General features: G+C 40.8%; 3 protein-coding genes across 3 annotated transcripts; all 3 read left to right on the forward strand.

Annotated features, from left to right (window-relative positions):
• Window positions 1-1,601: 1,601 nt before the first annotated feature.
• On the forward strand, window positions 1,602-16,560 carry LOC108229873 (protogenin B). The gene is made up of 19 exons (XM_017405581.3): window positions 1,602-1,733; window positions 2,448-2,747; window positions 6,277-6,421; window positions 6,549-6,682; window positions 6,754-7,050; window positions 7,187-7,346; window positions 7,494-7,741; window positions 8,275-8,439; window positions 8,562-8,867; window positions 9,575-9,760; window positions 11,416-11,511; window positions 11,608-11,794; window positions 11,906-12,033; window positions 12,169-12,339; window positions 12,739-12,921; window positions 13,687-13,810; window positions 13,896-14,031; window positions 14,123-14,230; window positions 14,318-16,560. Exons 1-19 carry the CDS (start codon window positions 1,667-1,669, stop codon window positions 14,723-14,725), a joined length of 3,549 nt encoding a protein of 1,182 aa, XP_017261070.1. The 5' UTR covers window positions 1,602-1,666; the 3' UTR covers window positions 14,726-16,560.
• A 534-nt stretch (window positions 16,561-17,094) lies between these two features.
• On the forward strand, window positions 17,095-19,738 carry rsl24d1 (ribosomal L24 domain containing 1). The gene is made up of 6 exons (XM_017405633.3): window positions 17,095-17,253; window positions 18,199-18,312; window positions 18,393-18,465; window positions 18,554-18,617; window positions 18,722-18,807; window positions 19,101-19,738. The coding sequence occupies exons 1-6, from the start codon at window positions 17,173-17,175 to the stop codon at window positions 19,175-19,177; spliced, it is 495 nt and encodes a 164-aa protein (XP_017261122.1). The 5' UTR covers window positions 17,095-17,172; the 3' UTR covers window positions 19,178-19,738.
• Window positions 19,739-20,104: 366 nt separating this feature from the next.
• arpp19b (cAMP-regulated phosphoprotein 19b) lies at window positions 20,105-21,958 on the forward strand. The gene is made up of 3 exons (XM_017405647.3): window positions 20,105-20,290; window positions 20,698-20,820; window positions 20,905-21,958. The coding sequence occupies exons 1-3, from the start codon at window positions 20,252-20,254 to the stop codon at window positions 21,073-21,075; spliced, it is 333 nt and encodes a 110-aa protein (XP_017261136.1). The 5' UTR covers window positions 20,105-20,251; the 3' UTR covers window positions 21,076-21,958.
• The last annotated feature ends 196 nt before the right edge of the window (window positions 21,959-22,154 follow it).

A 22,154-nucleotide genomic window follows, 5' to 3' on the forward strand; every position in this document is an offset into this window, starting at 1 on the left:
AATCAATACATAATTAAACTCTGCTCGTCTCCTTTGATTGCATATTGAAGTGTGGAGGTGCAAGCTCGTGGCAGTAATGCCTGGAAATCCTTCGTGGATGAGAGCAGAAACGTCTGATAATGTTATGTGAGGCAGTTGTTGGTCTGAACGTGAGGACTTTATTTACCTGTACCGGTGGGCTGGTGTTTTTGCTGATGCAGCGCGGCTGAGCCACCAGCTGGATCCCATTGTGTCATCCCTGAATGAGGGCCGGGAGACAGGAGGGTCATTGTTAAAAGGCACCGACGCTGGATCAATATCTGAATTCATTAAACAGCTGACTTGCAGCCATCAATATCTGTTCATAATTACCAGGTTCTGTGGAAGGAGCAGATGCTGTTCAGAGCTTTTTACACATTGGTAACTGATAATTACCAATGTGGATACTCATCTACATTCGTTGTGCAAGAAAATATCTGACATACAGAGAAGACATGTCTCACCAAGACAAAATCAAGGGTCATGTTCATCGCTTGATGTGTTGATGTACTAATAGTAAAGTAAAAATCTGAGAGAATCTGAGTTTAGTCTTGCCTAACGCTTTGGATTATGCTTGACACACTCTGTCCTGTAGAACACACACAAACTGTATAAAAATAGGAAAAGTAGGCAGATATGGCAAAAATAAAATGCAAAACGGCAATTACAGTCAAATGTGCTGTCATGTGGACTAAAACTTGCACTTCAAAAACTATTATATTGAGGTAGTGAGTTTCAGTCACACGAAAGTAGGTCAGTCATATATACAGTACTGTGAAAAGGTTTTTACCCACGTGTCAAACTGTTTCTTTGAGGTTTTTTTTTTCATAGATTGAGCTAATGAAATTGGAACAAATTATGTCTTTGTGATGGGCTGCTGGTAACAAAGTGCCGAAAGATCACATTTAAAGTTGTTGTTTGTCATGTATCGACAACACTGCTTTACCCCTTGAGTTTACGAGCTTACTCCAGCTCCAATGTTTCTTAGGTTGGAGTTAAGTAGCTTATCAAATGAAAACAAAACATTCTTATGAAAATGATTAAGTTCTGAACAGATAATGAGTGGAAAAAGCAGCTAAAAACCTGGAAAGACAGCCTGGTCTGACCCCTTGAAAGCATAATATGATGAGGTAAGACTCAGGACATTTTGCACATCACTGAGCTTTTATGTAAATGCTGAATTTGAACAAGCTATTGACTCTGCTGGAATAGTTTCTAAAAAGCTTTTGCTTTCTCTCTGTGCACTTATTAAAGTTTAGTAACTTTACGAAAGAGCTTAGGCCATATATATATATATATATATATATATATATATATATATATATATATATATACATATAAGAATTATTAGGCTTGGCTCTGTTGTTTAAGCACCGTTTCGGACGGGATCCCTGTTGTTACCTTTATCTTCAAATGAGGATCTGATAAAATGATTTTTTCAGATCAATGAAAACACTGTGTAGATGTTTTGTTTAGCTCCCATGTTCAGATCACTGCGCATGCGTGAAAGGGCGGGGCTTGAGCTCCCCGGCTCCACAGCAGAGCCGTTGGTGTGCGGTTGGTATCATTGGTGATACTGAAGGAGCGCTGGACGGACGCTGGACACCGGCGACTCTCACAGGGGGGGAAAATGACACAATCTGGATAAATGGCCAATTTTAAGATGAAACTTTGCCAGCGTTGGCTTATTTTTGTATTGTTTCTTCCTTTATCGAGTAAGTATTGTGTTTCTTTTTACTGTTTTAGCTAAACGAGTCATGGGAAATTGTCATCTTGTTTGAAGTCCCCGACTACTAATTGGCATACCGACTATAACTTGGTGTTTTATTTTTCTAAGACGGCTCTGCTTTTGACTCAAATTGATTTTAAAATGTCAAGAAGGCAGATTATGTTACTAAAACTTTGCTAATTTCACTAAAACTTTAGCTTAAATACGACATTTAACATAACGTTAATGTATTATTAGCCCTTTTATCTCACACGTTAATTTAAGGAGCCAAAAGTTTATATTTGGCAAAAATTTGCATATGACAACATGTGTTTAGACAAATTAAATGTTTGCAATTGTTAACAAAGTGAGATGAATAGTTACCTATTTAAATTTAAATAAAGATAAGGAAATATTTTGACTACAAAAAATTACAAAATGGTAGATTTTCTTGTTTATTATACAATATATTTATATTATGTATGCATCAATATATATCCATATATTGTTCATATATATTGCTATAAATACATATCCAATTTTCTCATTTATACATTATTTATTCATTGCTGTGTTTCCAATATATTCTTGATATATTTATGCTCCATAAGGGTATGATAGAGTTTGCTATACTACATACATTACATCATTCTATATGTCCTTTTTTTAAGTTTCCAAACATATCCAGCCCTTACTTAAAGTTACTGCCCTCTCCCTGTAGGTGTTTTCTGTTTTAGCGAGCTGTCCTTCATCACGGAGCCCAGTGATCTGACCGTACTACCAAAGGATCCTGCTGTGTTGGACTGTCAGGCTCATGGGCAGCCTCCAGTCACCATCAAGTGGCTGAAGAATGGAGTCCGGCTGGCAGAAAGTGAACATGTAAACTTTCTGCCCAACGGCTCCCTTTTCATACCAAAGATAAAGCATGCCAAGGAGGATTCAGATGAAGGATTCTACCAGTGCCTCTCGCAAAACCGATATGGAGCTATCTTAAGCCAAAGATCACATCTGACTATCGCAAGTAAGTATGAGGAGTAAAAACAATTGTGCTAAGTTGTTGTTTTTCCCCACAGTTGGAACCAAAATGATGCTTGGTTACACTTGTTCCTTATGTGTCATTGTCCAACTTTTACCATCAGCATGGTATTTAATGGGTTACTAACCTGGAGATGAGAAGCAGATGTCCTCAACACTTTTTCTTTTTTTTTCCTCCCAGCAAAAACCTCACAGTACTGGCTTCCATGTCAGACCACATATTCAAGCATTTAAGAGACAGTTAAAGATAAATGGGGAGTCAATCCAAAAACTCATAAATACTCCATAAACAAGCAGTGTGTAGTCTTTTTGGGGAAGAGCACTGCTTGTCCACATATGAGGGTAATCTGCAAACACCAGTAAAAAGTTAGAGATTGCCGCGGTCTCACTGTTTAAATGTTTGCAGGACTGCGCTGTGACTTCAGACTGCGACTCTGTGTAATTGCAGAATGGTCCGCTACACAGAGGAATCTCTGAAAGGCCATTTGCCTTTCAGCCTTTGTTTGGCGTGCCCCCAACTGCCCTGCAAGAAAAGGCGAGATCTCAGGGCATTTGTTTGTCCACATATCAGTGGACAAGACAGCTGCATCTATTCAATGAGCCTGGTCTACCGTGGGCTCTTTCTAAAGGTTTTAGAAAGGATATCCCATGGCTGTTGTCATGGAGACTAGAATAGACCCTGCAGTTTAGTGATTTTGACACTGACAGTGAGGTTGTAGGGTTTTAGAAAACTATCCTAATAGACGCCATTTTAAAACTATGCTTATTTTTCTCACCAAGCAGTTTATAAATATTGATATGTGCACAATATGATATGTCTATTCTCTTGTCATTAGTTTTCAAAATCTATAAATAGCAGCGACAAACTTCAGGTTTCTCTGTGTACTGACCAGATAAACAAATCCAAATTCAAGTTTGGTCTGGTGTCCGATCTTAGTCAGTGAAAGGGTTAAAGGTTTTTTTGGTCAGCTGTGGGCGTGGAGTGGAGGATGGGACTCCTCTGTGCTTCCCTTCTGTCCAGAGATCCTAGGGGTCAAGGGTCACCAGTGGAAAGGCTTTGTGATGTCACAGGCCTGCTCTTGCTGTGGGGGAGCCCTGCTGCTGTGTCCCCCCCAGCCCTCAGCTCCCCCTTTCACTAGCTCAGACCCTCTGTTGTCCCTTCAAGGAAAGCACTTTGTCATGTGAGTAAAAAGGGTCTGAGTTTCCACTATAGAGAATTTTGGTCCTTTGAAAACTTTTTTACACATAGGAACCGTCTTTTTTTTAGTGCTGTTCTTGGACTGCATCACTCTACATCTACAGCATTTACACACATTGCCTAAAAGGTGTCTTTTCATTAAATGCTTCCAAAATAAATCTCTTTCCAATATAATTGATTGCATAGAACGTTAATAATAACACAGAAATCTCCAAACTCTTTTTTTTTGGGGGGGGGACTAATGGCAAACTGTTTTAAATCTGGCTGCAGTTTGGGGTGGATTTGACTGGACAGGGGGATTCAGGTGACCTCTGACCTCTTTGGAGAAACCTTTGTACTGCTCTACCTAAACATCGATTTCTTCTCCACAGCAGACGTGACCGTATTAGCAGATGGACCACACCCACCACCTGCATCTCTGATCCCAGCCACTCATCAACTTATTATTTAAAACGTCCTTCCAGTTTAATATGCATTTCACAGTTCTTACCAGTCGGCTGTGTTTTGTTGAGACAAACCAGGCCAGAGTACTTGATAAGTCTGTTCTTAAATCGATACATCTATCCTGACTTAGGATCTTACTTTAATGAAGCATTTCCTGAAAAAGGAAATGCTTCAAATACAGATGAATAAATTAGCAAATTAATCCAGAAAGGATCTAAATAAAAAGTTTTGGTTCATCCCATAAGCAGGATAACCAGATTGTTCGTATGATGTTTAAAACATATGACATTAAATTAAAGCACTGCTCTGTAATTTTGCTCCCTTAAAGCTCAGGGGTTTAAATGTGGCGTTTCAGAGGGAGAGCAAGAGTATTGATTTTCTAAAACATGTTATTGACTTCCTCTCTGAGTGAGGGGGAGGGAGGGACTTATCACCTTAATGAATTAAGGTCATTGATGATATGGTATTGAGTTTGCCCCACCTAAATGCAGATGGGGGCTTCTTTCTGGTGACTACTGAAAGACTTTTCATAATGTGTGCACACATGAAGTGTGACTTTGCAGATTGCTCGCAGATGTCTTGGTAATTTATTTTGTTCTAATTAGCAGGATCTGACTGGATCATGCACATACAACTAAAGTAAAGAGCACAAGCCTCAGTTAATATGATAAAAGACAATACAGTTAGCAAAAAAAAAAACCTAACAGGTAGGGTTTGTTGGCAGGGCTGTAGAAATAAAACCTCTTATTTAAAAAACAAAACAAAAAACATAACAGCATTGCTGAAATGCAACATGCTTCTTTAAAAAGACTTCTTGAACATTGCCCTTTTAGGCAGATGTGACCAAAGAAGAGCTGTTTGTCCGTAACGCCCAGTGGAACGTTTGATAAAAAACAAACAAACAAATACCTCAAGCATGGTGGTGGAGGTGTGATGATTTGGGCTTGTTTTGCAGCCACAGGAGTCATTGAGTCGATCATGAACTCCTCTGTAGACCAAAAGACCAACAGCAGAAGCTCTGTCCAAACTGGGTTATGAAGCAAGTCTAAAACGGAATTGACAAAAATAGATAAATCGTTAGTCAAGCCCAGACTTCAGTTTCATAAAAATGCTGTGATGGAACATTAAGATGTGCATAAACTAATGCCAATTAAACCTCAATAAACTGGAGCAAAATTGTAAAGAAGAGTAGGCTAAAAATCCTCAGCTCTGTGAGAGACTTATAATAACGTCATCAAGAAGATGATCGCTTCATGTTATTGATGCTAAAGTTATTGAGTTGTGGGTTAGAGCTAACACACATCTTTAACACAGCTTCTACATTTTGGTATTGTTTTGTGTTGTTGCTTATCTAAGTCTGTATGCGCTGTGTGTAATTTCTGCACCTGGTAGGAATCAGTGTTTTTATTATGTGTTGATACATAAGACCGGAAATAATAAGAATTTGTTTTTTTCCCATTAAAATGCTGCGAAATATGTGCAGCACGAAACAATAGAAAAGTTACATCTTGCTTGTTTGTGAGGACATAGGCTCACGATTTCATGCTGTTATTGTTTGTCCTTTGCTATTGGTTGCAGTTCTTTTTATGCAAAGTGCATGGATTATTTTTTATCTATAATAATGCATTATTCACTGTCATTCTTAAATTGATCCATTGATTGGTCCAGCAAGTCACAATGGGACACTATCCCTCATCTACACAAAAGCAGGTGGTGTCTTAAAAAGATCAATTCTTCTCATATGATCAGAAACATTCATCAAAATCAGTTCATCACTTGGATGAGACCAGCACTACACAGTTTCAGAAAGACTTGTTAAGTGAGATTTGCTTTCAGGCGTTGTTACTGACAGGCATGCTTATTTCATTTACAGGGATCACAGAATTTCAATTTCATCCTGTGTCCATGGTGGTGTCTGAAGGCTCTGTTGCACGATTTTCCTGTGCAGTTACTTCAACCCCTCCAGCCTCCATCACCTGGGAGTTCAACCAAAGCACGCTTCCACTACAAACAGACAGGTACCCAAAGACGTTTGCATCTTTTTAAACAGAAATTCCCAAACAATCCACTTATATTGGTAAAAAAGTAGCAGGAACTCAATATGTTCTCTATTTTGTCCCTAACTTAACATTTTTATGCGCTCAGAATAACGGTTTTACTCAACGGAGTCCTCCAAATTCACAACGTACAAGTGGAAGACGCCGGAGAATATCGATGTGTGGCGACTAACATCGGAAGCCGTTTAAAGAGCAGAGAGGCCACGCTGACAGTCAGCAAAGGTACAGTAACTGCAAAACAGAGCTTTTTAACTCCAAAGTTTTCGTTGTAACGTTTATGCTTTCTCGTGAAGTTTCAGGCCCCAAACCCCGTCAGAAGCCCCGAATCGTTGCTGGCCCACAGAATGTCACCACAACCCTTCACCAAACCGTAGTACTGGAGTGTGTGGCCACAGGCAATCCATCACCCATCATCTCCTGGAGCCGTGCTGACAGTAAACCCATCGACGTCTACAATGCCAAAGTGCTGGGAAACGGGAATCTGGTTATTACTGATGTTAATTCCAAGCATAGTGGAGTCTACCTCTGCAGGGCCTCAACACCTGGAACCCGCAACCACACCACTGCAGCGGCTAACCTCACAGTTCTAGGTTCCATAAACCCCTTAAACCTACTTCTAGCTAAAGTGTTAAATGCAAACTGACGTGCAGATAGTTTTTTATGGCTTAGTGTTTATAAGCATTAGACTGTGTTCTCATCGTTTTTTTGCATACACATCTGTTTCAGTGCCACCGACCATTGTTGAGAAGCCTGAGAGCCAAACCCGTCCAAGAGCAGGCACTGCCCGATTTATGTGCCACGCAGAAGGAGTGCCCCCACCACGCATCAGCTGGCTAAAGAATGGAGAGGAGGTTCATCTAAATGGGAGGATTAAAATGTATAACAGGTACTTTACATCAGGAGTGATGGTCAGAGTTAAGCATACCCAAGTACCTCAAAAGGACTTGCTTAAATGAAATGAAGATACCCCTCCATAGCTCCTGTATGTGTTTTACTGATTTTTTTTTTTAATTGTTGTTTCATTTTTTCTCAGTAAATTGGTGATCACCCAGATTATCCCTGAAGATGACGCCATCTATCAGTGCGTGGCAGAGAATGAACAGGGATCCGTGCTGTCTTTGGCCCGCCTCATTGTTGTCATGTCCGAGGACAGGCCCAGCGCACCCAGGAATGTCCATGCTGAGACCATCTCCAGCTCTGCCATCCTTCTTGCCTGGGAGAGACCTCTCTACAACGCAGACAAAGTTATCGCCTACTCCATCCATTATATGAAGGCAGAAGGTGAGACTAAGATATAAACTTTTTTTTTTAATATTCTCATTATTTGAGCTTGATAAAAGTCCAAAACTTTGAGGGATGGAAGCGTGAAAAGATGCACGGTCACTGTTAACTTCACTGAGCCACATCACTGTTACGTGTGATCAGCGTTTCCCAGCTGAAGGCCATCTGTTGTTCCTGCGTAGAGCAGAGGTCAAGGGGGACTCAGAATGGCAACTTCACTTAAATAACAGGCTCGGCTGGCCCATTGTCCACTCTCCTGCTCAATCTGCTTTCTCCTAAAGGGACAGGGTAGCTATGTTTCACAGTCTTGCAGACCAACAGTGAAAGGAGATATTCTATCTAAAACACTAAATTTATAAAGCAGAAACTCTATAAAGTATTTAAGATGTTTAATGGGAGTTCTTTTAATGGTAAGGAAGCAGTTATGAGTTTGTTCCTTGCAATACATGTTTAAAGAAAAGATAAATGTCATTCTTTTTTGATCATTTGAACATGTTTATTCAAGTACTTAATGTTTTTCTTTTGCATGTCAGGTCTAAACAACGAAGAATACCAAGTTGTTATTGGCAACGACACGACCAGTTACATCATCGATGACCTGGAGCCGGCACGAAACTACAGTTTTTACATTGTGGCTTATATGCCAATGGGAGCCAGTCGAATGTCAGACCAAGTCAGTCAACATACTCTGGAGGATGGTAAGCACAGAGCACTGAGACTCTGCAAGTGACGTACTTTGAACCTGTGTTTATTCTTAAGAAATCTGTGACCACACGAATGTGATGTATCATAAACGACTGTTTTTCATATTTTTCTGCAGTACCGCTGCGCACCCCAGAGTTAACTCTGACCAGCCACAGTTCAGCAGACATCCAGGTGAGCTGGCAGCCACTGCCAGCGAAGATTAGCCGCGGGCGTATGATGGCCTACAGACTTTCGTATCGCACCGCTACCGATGATACTGTCACAAATGTGGAGCTACCACACAACAGCACGGAATATCGCTTAGAGGGCCTGCAGCCAGACACCATCTACTTGCTCCGCATGGCTGCAGCCACACAAGTGGGTTGGTGTGAGCCCTCAGCATGGACCTCACACCGCACACCGAAGATCTCCAGCAGTAAAGGTAAACCTGGGAACAAAGTGTTGTCATGAGTTTTGACAGTAGGAAGTGGTGGATTTTTTTTTTATATGTAGAACCAAATTAGATTCAAACATCTGGTAATCAGAAAAAAGAATTGTTTTTTTTTTTTTTTTGCTTTTGTCACATTTTTTTGCTTCGCTGCTGTTGGAATATCAGAGGGTTCTCCAGAGTTCATGCAGTGTGTTTGGTATAATACTAGAGTTTGCTCTTGTAGCATTGTCCCACACTCTTTGTGATGGTTACCCAGAAACCTTTGCCCCTCGCTGTCAGTGATTTTAGAGCGGCCTCAGTCACGGATCATAAAGAGAGGGCCTCAGGCTTCTATGTGGGGGGAAAGAATTGCCTATTTTAATGACCTGCTGGGAAGGGGGAGGATTTTGTCCTCCAAATCTAAATTTTATGTTAAAAAGTTATAGAACTGTATACTCAATAATTATATATTTAAATATAAATTTACTATTTTTGAATTAAAGAAAAAGTATTTTTTGTAATTATTAGAATAAAGCATGTTTAATATTTGTCAAAGCAAAAATTCTTAATTTGGACTTAAACCATCCTTCTTTACTTTTGCTCAGGCACCAGCTTGTTGTTTTTATTGGTTTGTTTTAGTTTTTCTTTGTGCTTTTTGTAATGCTCTACAAATAAAATTGTACTGATCCCATGCTTGCTTTCTCTGCCCCCTTTCTTAGTGCCTTCAGCCCCGGTTCTTCAACTTGAGCCTCTTAACTGCACCTCCATCGTGGCTCGCTGGCAGACCTCCTCCGACTCTGTGGCTGTGCAGGGTTTCCGGCTGTGTTACCACGAGGAAGGTCAACCGGAGCAGCCTAGCACCCTGCTGCAAGCTCAAACCTACACCCACACTATCGGTGGTCTTGGTGAGTAGCGAGAGGAAGGAAAAGTGCACATGGACATATTTGACTATCTTTGTGAATGTCTGCAAATTAGACAGCAAGTGACCGATGGGTTCTCACTCAGATGGATCGTTTCTGCATCGCCTAATTTGATTCAGTGGGCAGTTGGATGCTGCATTTGCATTTCCACCCTCTGTCCTGATCAATATGAGCTGACCTCTCTTGTCTAACCAGCAGTCTTCCCCAGTGTTTCTCTGGTATTGTTTGAGATCAGGCTCCCAAGGTTAGAGGTCAGTAACCAGATGTCCCTCCCACCACCGTTTCCCATCCCAAGGCTTGCTTAATTATGCACAGCCATTGTGTTCAGTCCTGGGCCAAACTTGCCCTGGTAAGACCCTGGCCACCACCTCCCTTTAGCTGGACAGTGGTGCTCACAAACAAAGAGCCGTAAGGATGGACGAAAGCTGGACCGAGCCTCTGACCTTTGGTCGTGAGACAGCAGTCTTGGATTAATGACCCTGCCCCCACTGGTCATCTGTGCTTCTATGTAAATAACCAGCAGCTATCTGCAATATTACCCAAACTATCCTCAGAAAAAGTAAAAAGTGATACAGTTACAACTTTAAAAATATATTGTTACTGCTCACTTCATAGCAAATCATGAGTAGGAAATCGGAGTGGATTTGCAGTGACTGTTTTAATTTTTAGCTCAACTATAAAAACTTAGAACTTTAAATAAATAAACCTTTTTTCCTCCACTATTTTTGGTTTCATACTCAGTCATCCCACTGATTCTGTCTATCTATGCTGTTACCCCAAGTTTAAGGCTATAACACAAAGGCAGTGGACAAAAACGTGAAAAGGGGGAAACAAAAGGGGCCCACCTCCTGTCCCACAGCCCTGTGTCCAGATTCCTTCTGTTCTATGTTGGCCTGGCTTGGTGACCCCAGTAAACCCCCACCGAGTCCCATGGGCCCAGGATCCCAGCAGCTGAACACTGCCCCGTGGCCCAGCCCCCCAAAATGGGCCTGGACACTCCGCTGTCATTGGTCAATACCTAAAGGCTGACCTTTCACACACGAGGCATAAAACAAATCTAAACACTGCTTAAAAAGCATCCTGATTTAGAGAGCCTGGGGCAGGGGGAGTTTTTCAAGTTAAAACATGTTTTCAAATGAAACGATGTCTCAGACCTCAGCCTCATTTGTGGCCTCTGGTTGTTTCTTCCTGTGTTGTCACTTCCGTTTTTAACTATTCAGTGTATTAGTTTATGCTGTCTGATCCACTTCCTTTATATTTTATTTTAAAATCCACCATAAGATTTAGGTTTCATGGTAATGATGTGTTTTTTGCTATGTCGCTGGATTCACTGGGGCTTGTTGATCTTTCTCATGCTCCTCACAAAGAACAACACATGACAAATGAGAGGTTGAGGTAACACAGGCGACCGTGCATTGTCCATCCACGGCCACATATGACCTGCTAAATCATGAATACTCTCACTCCCACAGCTTAATGTTCTTGTGTGTCTTTTTCCAAATTTCTTTCTAAATGATCATCCTCTGTCTCTGCTCCCTACTAAGGCTTTGACATTATTGGACAAAAGATTCTTTGTTCCGTGAATGAAGCTGAAATGTTATCTTTTATGTTTGTTTCCTTTTCTTTTTTTTGCATTCCAGATCCAAGGAGAAAGTATCATGTCAAGATTCTGGCTATCAGTAAAGTTGGAGATGGCTATCAGACAGACCGAACGATTAGTACTCCAGGATGTGTGTGTGAGTACATGGGTAGAGTTTATTTAAATCAACTTGTCTCTGGATATTATTCTCATCTTGTTCCTTAATTTGGTTCTTTTTGTTTGTATCTCTCAGCGGCTAGAGACCAAGTGGCAGCAGCCCCTCCCCCTCCACATCAAGTCACAGTCTTAACCAGCAACTCATCCGCGGTGTCCCTGCGTTGGAGTCGTCCTGCGTTTGCTCCTGGAAAAGCCGTCAGCTTTACAGTCCGCTGTACACCTGTGGGCACACACAACGTCTCTGCTATACGCTACCTGCAAACGTAAGCCCCTCGTGAAGCTGGTGTTAATTCCCTGACAGAAAAAATGAATCCTGTTCTCCTATAAATAAAGACACGAGAAGTTTCCCTAATATACGCTGTTTTTCTTCACAGCACCAAGCAGAGTGTGATTGTTCAGAATTTGATTCCGAACACTCGCTATGAGTTTGTAGTGCGTCTGCATGTGGACCAGATGTCAAGCCCCTGGAGTTTGGTTGTTTACCATCAGACCCTGCCAGCAGGTAACAAATTGGACATGAGTGTAGCATCAGAACATCCAGATTATGCCGCCTTCTCTGCAGCTTATTATTTCCTGTAGTGTGCAGACGCACTTCAGATAATTTGGTTCATTATGACCATGAATCCTCTGTCTGCAGCACCGAGTCAGCCTCCCGCAGGAGTACGAGTAACTCTAATCGAGGACGACACCGCTCTGGTGTCGTGGAGGGAGCCCACAGAGCCCAGTGTGGTGGTCACACACTATACCATCCTCTACGCTTCGCAGAAAGCTTGGCTGGCTGGACACTGGCAGAGAATACAGAGAGAGGGTGAGCAGTCTGTTTGATCACTTTATGTGTAAAATCCATACCAAACAGCAGCTCTGCGAGGCGGAACTTTACCAACATATTTAATAAAAGTTCCCTAAACAGTTAGCTGGTGAATATTTATGTTTAACAAAGAGTACTGGAGGGTTGAATCTGGTTTCAGTCAAATGCAGTTCTTACCTATGAATATTTTAAGATCTCCTGTGTTCTGTGTTGAATTTTGCTGATTATCATTACTTGAGCCAGTCGCATAAATACTTTTCTATTTCCTTATCTCTGCCTCTTCTTTTGTAAACAGATGTTCAGAGTATGCGTGGCATTTTCAGTGAAACATAAGACTTTAAGTATAGCGTGAGAGCTTCTCTGAATTTTATTTAGTTTTTGTTTTTTTTATGATTCTAGGAAGTCATACAATGGCCTTATTGGAGAAGCTGGAGCCGGGGACTGTCTACCTGGTGAAGTTATGCGCCTCCAACAGGGTGGGTGACGGACCTTTCTCTGACACCGTGGAGCTGCCACTGAAGCACGGACACGTCCACCGCAGCAAGAACCCCAGGCACTCCGACACATTCCCAGATACAGCAGGTCAGCTACATAAAACGCTGAAGCATCAAACACGATGGATGCTTCTCATTTAGTTTTCACATCGAGCTTCTAGTTACAAATTTTTGCTTTATACTTTAAAAAAAGTAAGTCTTTACCCTTCTGTTACTGATTTTGTTCTTAAATGAAGACAAGACTAAGTCAGTGACGCCACTTAGGTTTAGTTAATTTAGTTGCAGTTTCTTTTTTAATGTTTTGGGGGTTTTTTTTGGACGGGGGGTTAAGAATATTTATAGTACACTTCATACATTTTTGTCAAATTAAACGTGATACTGAATTTTCCAGTTTTTTAACATCTTGCTCTGTCTTGTGTTGCATAAATGACTGGCATCAAGAACAAAAATCTACATAAAATATATTCATTAATACTGTAGCAAAGGTACTTGTTTGTGGCTCTGGAAAAATTCAAAATAATACACGCTATCTTGATCCATTATAAGAAGGCAAAGGAGTTAGAAATAGAAAAGACATCTCATTCAGCTGAAGCAGAACGTGCTTATATACGAATATTAATGTTAAATCTGATGCGGCATTTTGTCTTTACTTAATACAGCCAATACTAATTAATGAAACTGTCATAAATATTGCCACAAATTTAAGTTATTAAGACATTTCCATGTTTAAAGAATGATTATCCAGACTGTTGAACTTCCTTCTCTCATTAAATTATCTCTCATCTGTACTTAAATTGTTTCTCCCAGTTAAACGTACAATCAACCATGTGAAACGTTGTGTTTTTGCTTCCAGTGTTTTCTGACGATCTGTACCACATAGACCAGAGCTCCATGACAGGGATTATGGTTGGTGTGAGCATCGCGCTAACCTGCATCGCCATGTGTGCCCTGATCCTGATCACCAAGGGCAAACCGAGGTACGAACACACAATAAACAAAAAAAGAGAAAAAACAAAATATGTGTTATGTGTTATTGTAACTGTATTATTGTGTGACTAACAGAAAATCATCCAGTTCCAAAGTGATTGCTGTGGGAGCTTCTGATGTCTCACATACTGGTCTGCCGCTGCCCAGTGACTACCACTCAGAGAACGTCGAGGCGCTTTTACCGATGATAAGTGACTTCATGGACGCGAAGGTGAGACAATCAGATCTGAAGGCTGCTGATGGCCTCTCAGTTCCTGTTGGATCCGTCAGTCATTTAATCCTTGTGCATTTATTTGTTCCAGGGTGGATCTAATATCCTCATAAACAGCGGCGGTCCAGTCAGCAACCAGATTCAAAGCAGGAGGTGGCTGCTTTTCAAGAACGAGATCAGAAATCCGCCCTCGAGCGACGTACGTGACGTGCAGTCATCCACGCTGTCCAGACTTCTGGTCAGGTTTTGTTTTTGTCGTGTTTCACTTTCGTCTCTGTCTCTGCAGGCCGAAACGAGGGCCAGCTTGTACGAGGCTGGAAAAACCATCCTGAGGTACGACGAGCATCCTGGCTCAGCTCCTCTGCCCCCCTCGTCCCGGGAGATGATCTTCGGACCCCTCCACTCGGAGAAGCCCCACGCTGGCGAGGGCAGCCAAGAAACGGGAGATTCTGGACAGTACTCCAGCGAAGAAAGCAACGAAGACATGAGCAACCCCGCGACCAGCCACAGCTCAGTAACCGAGTCCTCGGGGTCAGACAGCGGTCCTGCCGGCACTGAGCTGAGGCAGTCGTTTAAAGGGGAAACAGAAACGATGCGCCTCTTCCGTCACGCCGCCTCTGACGCCTCCTGGCCTTCCAGCTCCTCGGACGGCTCTCATCCCGCCGCGCACACTCGCGTACCAGCCAGCACCTGACCTCACCGGGCTCCGGGTCTGCTCCTCAGCGGCCAAAGCTACGCCACTTCTACCTCCTTCACTTCCTGAGAGGAGCTCCTTGGTGATGGACAAGGGTTTCAGGAAGCCAGCTGCTGCAACGGAAGAAATACGCATTCGCTTCGGACGTACGAACCTCAGGATTTTGTATGAATGTCTTTTGAAACTTGTTTTTTCTTTCTTTGACAACTTCCTACCTGTTTGTGTGTTTGGCAGTGTCTGTCCTAACCAAAGCTCACCCATGATGAATGTTTAAAAAGAATGTCAAAATGTACTGGGATACATTTTCCATTATATTTAATTACTTCTCCACTAGAGCGGAAGATGTTGTGGATCCCCTCCTCCCCCCTTTTTGACGGATTATCTACCTCATTGTTCTGTCCTTTAAAGACCTTACTACCTCCTTTTTCACCACTTATTCTGCAGTATTATCTAACACTCAGGGGACAAAGTGAAACGCTTCATTTCCGTGTTTTTACCTACCTTTAGGGTATTGCATTCTACTTTTTATTTTCATGGTTGAAAGAGCTTTTGCTTCACTTTTTTTTGTTTGTGAAATCTTTGTTGTGAAGATGACAAGTGCATTAGATTTTGTCTAACTATTTTTTAGCTTTATCAAACGATATTGTTCGGCATCGCCAGTGCACTGAACTCAAAGCTTTAAGATTGCCTTATAATAGAAAGGGCTGTACGAACTGTAAATGATTAGATCCAAAGACAGAAAGGAACTGCACCCAAAGAATTTTTGATGATACAAAAGAAACTATAGGGCGACCAAAAATATAACAGATGTACGTTGAGGGAGTGTTTGCCAAAATATTGTGTTTGCCAGAGATGTGAGAAGTTCATCTAACGATGCCGGTTTCTCTGTGTAAATGTGTTTTAGTGCTTTATTCTGGTGAAAGCTTTAGCACAAGCCTCGTGCTCCACCTGCCTTCTAGACCATTGCTATTATCCAAAGAGTTGTCTTCTTCCTCAGACGGGCACGGCTTGCTTTCTATACAGTTGATCCTTGGTACGATGCGGTCACAAGTAAAGTATTGTCACAAGACCAAAGATCCGGTGTGTCCTGCCAGTGATGGATGATCAGAGAGGTTTCTAAGTGAGAGAATCGTTCGTCACGTTTCAATAATTTAGTGTTTTTGTGAGAGTGAAGAATAATCTTCTTCTCTTCGGTATGTTTCCTGTCCAGGAGCGACAGTGAAGGATTCTGACTATCATAATGGAAGCCCTCTTTGCGAAGAGCAACATAATCAATTTTTATATCTTTGTAATACAAATAATCCTGACCAAAGGATCACAGTCTCTGTTATATAGTGATTTCATTTGGTTTTCATTTGCATACGTGATTTGCTTTCAAAAGTGATGTTTTCCGATAAGTTTGGTCACTAGAAAGGCCTTTTTCCAGATATTCCTTTTAAGCTTGAGATGTAAGAACACCTGATTGATTTTTTTAGGTCACATTGGAAAAATCAGACTTAGATTGTCCTTTTTTTAAGCACAAATTAAAACCAAAACATTTCTAAAATTGTAATGTGACATTTTCCAAAACATGTCTTATTTCAAATTCAATTCGTCGGAGTGATGATTTCTATGAACAAATGAATTTGGAAGGCCGTGGTAACTTTGCCGTCACAAGTTTTGGATTTAGACGTAGACTGTAGATTTACCTGTTATTTAAGTTTTCTAATGTTTTTGATTTTGAGTACCAAAATGCATTTTTTAAAACCAAAGTGAGCAACGAAATATAAGATTTTATGTGTTGAAATGTTGCAACAGACTTTTTGATACTCTCAAATTTGTAACAAAGATTAGGTAATAAAAATGTTCTTGAAAAACACCCTTCGTGTTGTTTCAGTATGCTGGATCATTATGGTTGCCCGCTGATAATATTTTTACTCATGTTTGCTTGTTTGTCTGTAGCGTTAGCAAAATATCTCATGAACCAGTGGATGATTTTTAATGAAACTCCCAGAAAGTAATCACTGGATGTTTATCCAGTGATTTTGGATTTTGGAGTCAACACCATTCGCAACTAATAAACCTTAGCAAAAACAAAAATGGCCAATTATACATATATTAAGTTAACATTTGTTGTGGTAGTAGCTGGGCATCATCCCTTACACATACTCAGCATTTACATGTTTGGAGTCAGTTCAATTCAGTATGGCCACCACAATTCAGTCCCTTCTTTACTCGTTGTAGTTTTAATGTTTTATGATGAAAATGATTTTTTAAGAACCTAAATCGAGTCGTTTTTTAGTTTAAACAAATAACCAATGGGCGCATTTAAATACCTAACCACCAGGGGGCAGTCGGTGCTCAACGGAAGCTTCGGCTGCCGTCATCCGGGTAACAAGAAGAAGAAGCCAGCGACGGGTCGGTCCTTGTTTTCGTGAGCTGCCACACGCATCCCTTTTGCTGCGAAGATGCGCATCGAAAAGTGCTATTTCTGCTCGGGACCCGTCTACCCGGGACATGGAGTGATGTTTGTACGGAACGACTCTAAGGTATGGCGCTGTTTGTCCTTGACCCTGCTCTCAGCACGGGCTTCACGTTTGAACCGAAGGCTTGTTAGCTGGGTGCTAATGCTAGCTCGTTAACGTAACGTGCCCGAGTCGCTCACGTGCGAAAAACAGGCAGCGAATGAAAACTGGCACAAAATAGTTAATAAAATAGTGAAAAGTCGAAAATAAGATTTTTCTAAACTTGTTAAAAGATACGAGAGTTATCATTCTAATATAAAACAACACTTTAGTGATAAAATAATCTCAGGGCCTAAATATACGCCTCTTCTTTTTATTTATAAAGGAGTAATGGCGCCCTCTGCTGGCGACATGTGGGAACAAGAGCTTGGATTTATTTATGACACTGAAAATGTTTAAAAATGTACACTACAGTTAAAAGTTTCATAATGGTATAGCCTTTTAAATATTTTTACACAAATACTTCAACAAAGTAGTGCACATTAGGACTAATTTATTCACATAAACCTATACTTTTAGAAAACATTTTAAATAATGTTATTTCTGGTTTAAGTGTTTTATATTAGGACCTTTCATAGACTATATGAACTGTATATTTAAAAATAGCTCCAATTAAATCTGTTTCACACAGCAGAACTGAGTATTTTTCCTATTATTGACAATAATAATAATTATGTAGCGCAGTCCTGTCTATGTCATAGAAGGTTAAATTCATTTTTAATGCACTTTATTTTCTTTAATTATGTTATTATATAATTATTATTAAGTTGTTTTGTTTGTTGTGTACAACAATCCGTTGACACATTTTGACCGCAAGTAAATATGTCTAAAGAAGATCAGTTTTGACTCAGTTAGATGACTTTATAAATCCAAATATGTCTGATTTGTGCCTTTTCTTGACCTCCAGGTGAATATCTATCCCTCCTTTTCAGTCGAACTCTGATTGTTAATGTATTTTCTTCTTATTAGACGTTTAGGTTCTGCAAATCAAAATGCCACAAGAACTTCAAGAAGAAGCGAAACCCAAGAAAGACGAGATGGACCAAAGCTTTCAGAAAAGCAGCCGGCAAAGAGTTGACAGTGGTGAGGTTCTCATTCTTGTTTTAGTTTTTTTTTTTTTCCCTGAATATAATATTTTTTTTCCCAACCACTTTGTCTTCAAGGACAACTCCTTGGAGTTTGAGAAGCGCAGAAATATTCCTGTTAAATACAGCCGGGAGATGTGGGACAAGACAGGTAAAGTGTGAATCTATGTTTCTGAAGAAGAAGATTATATTATTTATCTGAGCACTTATTTATGTTTTGTCACCTAACACCTTTACAGTGGAGGCAATGAAACGTGTGGAGGAAATAAAACTAAAACGACAGGCAAGATTTATCATGAACAGGTACGTTTACGTATTTGAAATGCCATATTTCTTTTTTTTCCCTTAAACTTGCTGCGTTTGTGTTTCTGGATTTGATGAATTGTATATATTTTTGTTCTGCGCAGATTGAAGAAGGGCAAACAGTTAGAGACAGAAGAGGCGATCAAGGAAGTGAAGAAAAATATCCACCTGATCAAAGCTCCACATGCAGGTAAAGCATCAAATATTTATTCTGCTTTACTCAGAGAATCGTGTATTTTAATTTGGTCACACCTCCTGCAGAGGGTGTGCCTAAAGAAGGACAACGTGCATCATTTATTCAGAGGAAAAGACTGTTTTTATTTACAGGACAGATGTATTTCTCCTCGAACAGGAGTTCTGATTATTTAGCTATAGATTCTTACTTGTTTAAATTTGTCAAAAAGAAAATAATGTAAAATAAATGCCATAATGAGCCTGCTTGTGATGCCAGTTTGTTTTACCTTTTCTTTGTTTTGTTTGCAGGAAAAGACAAACAATTGGAAGACAAAATGGTGCAGAGATTACAAGAAGATGTGGAAATGGGGGACGATGACGATTAATCTGAAGCCTAAATGTCATGTTGCACTTGAGTGCAAGTTGGACTTCTATTCTTAGATTTTTTTGGAGTTTAAATTTCCATATAACGGAGAATGAACACATCAGTGTATTCAGCGTATAATACTTTTTTTGCATCCATTGACCATACACGGCCCGTTCACCCTTTCCTTTTTTTAGTAGGTCGTCAGGGGTGACTCAAAGATGTGTTGCAGTGACATGCAGAATATATCACAATGTTGACAATAAATTAAAGACACCGTTTGAGGAATTTATCCACTTGTGTTTTGGAAATATAAGAAGCAATGAGCCAATGGCTTTAAATTTGCATCTAGATGTTGATAAAATCCTTTAACCAGTGTGGATGTTTTGTTGGTATTAAAAAAAACATTTTGGTAAAAGGTTTCACTGTCAGCACCTTTACTGCACCGACATGTTACTGTTTTACTCAAAAACATTCTCTGAAATCAACCCATTTACCCAATTTATTGTTATAAAGTATCAATGTTATGGATTTACAACTAATATTGTTTTGAAGAGAAATAAAGCCGTTTTTTTTCTTTTCACCTCTTGTGTTTTTTATAAAAATGTACTCTGAAAGCAAATAAAAAATGTCTTATTAAAGATTCAATGTACATAGCATTATAGGTCTGCTTCATTTACACGCCTGCATACAATACTGGATGTGGGCGGAGTCTAAACATTTAACCCTCGGTTCTCCGCCGACTAACTAGAACCAGTGGAAGGGAAACGTTATGATTCAGATCAAACTTGTCTGTGTCACTCATTAATAATGTAGTTGAATATGAAGTCTGCATTATATAAGCTTTGATAGTTATGACGGTTATGGAGGCGCTTTCTCCCTCCGTAAAACGCTCTCATTGGCTCCTTCGGCCGTCCTTCCTGGGTAATAAAAGGAGCGGACTCTGGAGTCTCTGGTATCGACTCGTCGGGCCTGTCGCTACACGGGCCGCCGCTCCTGTTCCTCCGTCAGGCTCCTCACACACCTCCCCCCCGTCGAGCTGCTTGTCGGCTACATCCTCGGGGTTTAGCGAACAAAGCGAGTCTTCGCCCCAACAATGTCCGAGGAAGAAGTGAAGTCTCTGGAGGAACAGCTGGTGAGCTGAAGCTACGAGCTACAAGCTGAACACGCCGAGTTGTACTTTTGACGGCGGCTACTAGCTAGTTAGCATGTAGCTAATATTGACTGATTTCTACACGTTACCACTGCTGCTAAGCTAATTTGCTGCTAGTTCTTATTAACAAGGGGTTATGGGGCTATTTTGGGGGCAACAATTAGGCTTTAATATAGCTACATTTCGGTCAGTAAACGGAGTAATGCAGTAGCTAGTCATGCTAACAGCTTGTGCAAACAAAGTGAGAGTACCTCATGGTGACGGTGCCTAGCTCCTGCTAGTGTTTATGTGTTAATAACCCAGGTGGCTTTGGCTCATTGGAAACAGCTACCATTTTGGATGTTGGCTGGACATGTTGTCAGTAACACCCAGTGCTCTGGTGCCAACAGGAAATGGAGGATAAAGTCATCAGCCCAGAAAAGGCAGAGGAGGTCAAACTGAAGGCCAGGTATCCTAACCTAGGAGCCAAGCCCGGGGGCTCAGACTTCCTCAGGAAAAGACTTCAGAAAGGGGTGCGTTTGCTCGTCCCCAACAGCCAGTCTCGGCTCGTTCGAGAATCCGTCTCACTCTGTGTCGTCTCCCTTTTTTTGCTCCAGCAAAAGTATTTCGACTCCGGCGACTACAACATGGCCAAGGCGAAGATGAAGAACAAGCAGCTGCCCTCGGCCCCAACGGAGAAAAGCGAGATCACAGGGGGACACATCCCCACGCCTCAGGACCTGCCTCAGAGAAAGACGTCCATCGTCGCCAGCAAACTAGCTGTCTGACAGTCTTTGTTTTGTGTTTGTTGTTTTGCTACCATTCCATCCCCCACTTCACAACTACTGTACCTGTTTATTTTATTCTCTTTGCCTTTTTTATGTAATCCGTAAGAACGATTTATGCAATCAGCTGAAAATACTTTAGAATGCTTTGGCTGAAGCTGTCAGGAAACCCCCCTGCCAAAACTGGAAACTTCCAAGGTTTTAACAGTTAATTCCTGAGCACAATCTAAAATAAATTTACCCCCGATTTAGCGAAGTTTTCACTTTTAAGGATAATGTGCCTCGATACAAATTGCCCAACAGCCGAAGATCTGATGCTGAGGTTCTTGCATCGTTGCAGACGAGTCCATTCCTCTGTGTTATTAATAGTTAGAAAAAATAGTATAGGGCTAAAAAGGAACAAAATCTTGAGATGGTTTGGTTGTTTCTGTGCTCCATATGAAGGTATGTTTATTTAAAATGATGAAAAGTGGAATAATTTAACTTTTTTTTTCTTGTCTGAACTTTCTCTTTGTAGCTATCCTACATTGTCGTTGTATTTAATTATTTGCTTTCGAAGTGTGGAAGACTGATTAACCTGCTCTTCTGTAGCCAGATGCGTTTAGTTCCTGTTAATACCATTGATTTGCAATGACATGCTGCTGGTCCTCATTTCACCCCGACCTTTTTAAAATGGCCTTAAAAGTAACAAACCGCAGTTCCTCTTGAGCAATATTTGCTCCCCTCCGGTGGAAAAATCTTGCCTGAAAATGTCTCTTGTCGTCTGACTGAATTTGGATTTTACTGGGGAGGAAACTTCCGGGACGTGTCTGGAGTGTGCATGTTCGTTTACTGTGCAGACTACGCTGTGCCATTTGTTTTGTAAATAAAATAGTTTTGCATAATATTTTACCTTCACTTGAAGGTGTTCTGGCTTATTTTATTTTTTCTCCACCAACTTATTACTTTTATTTGGATGATGATTTAAACCAATGGACTTTGCTCATTTAACTTTATTGATACGAATAAAGCCGTGAGAATCTTATCTTTTCAATGTTTGAGTCCTTAGAAGGCACGACCAATCTGAATCTCTCCCCCCCCAT

This window comes from Kryptolebias marmoratus, linkage group LG11 (assembly GCF_001649575.2).
Source record: "Kryptolebias marmoratus isolate JLee-2015 linkage group LG11, ASM164957v2, whole genome shotgun sequence".
NCBI classification, from domain to species: domain Eukaryota; kingdom Metazoa; phylum Chordata; class Actinopteri; order Cyprinodontiformes; family Rivulidae; genus Kryptolebias; species Kryptolebias marmoratus.

Coding starts and splice junctions, on each gene's coding strand:
- LOC108229873 (XM_017405581.3), top strand. CDS start 1,667: ATGGCCAATTTTAAGATGAAACTTTGCCAGCGTTGGCTTATTTTTGTA. Junction 7,051..7,186: donor GGCTAACCTCACAGTTCTAG/GTTCCATAAACC, acceptor CATCTGTTTCAG/TGCCACCGACCATTGTTGAG. Junction 13,811..13,895: donor ATCACCAAGGGCAAACCGAG/GTACGAACACAC, acceptor TGTGACTAACAG/AAAATCATCCAGTTCCAAAG.
- rsl24d1 (XM_017405633.3), top strand. CDS start 17,173: ATGCGCATCGAAAAGTGCTATTTCTGCTCGGGACCCGTCTACCCGGGA. Junction 18,313..18,392: donor CCGGCAAAGAGTTGACAGTG/GTGAGGTTCTCA, acceptor TTTGTCTTCAAG/GACAACTCCTTGGAGTTTGA. Junction 18,466..18,553: donor GGAGATGTGGGACAAGACAG/GTAAAGTGTGAA, acceptor ACACCTTTACAG/TGGAGGCAATGAAACGTGTG.
- arpp19b (XM_017405647.3), top strand. CDS start 20,252: ATGTCCGAGGAAGAAGTGAAGTCTCTGGAGGAACAGCTG. Junction 20,291..20,697: donor AGTCTCTGGAGGAACAGCTG/GTGAGCTGAAGC, acceptor TGGTGCCAACAG/GAAATGGAGGATAAAGTCAT. Junction 20,821..20,904: donor GGAAAAGACTTCAGAAAGGG/GTGCGTTTGCTC, acceptor TTTTTGCTCCAG/CAAAAGTATTTCGACTCCGG.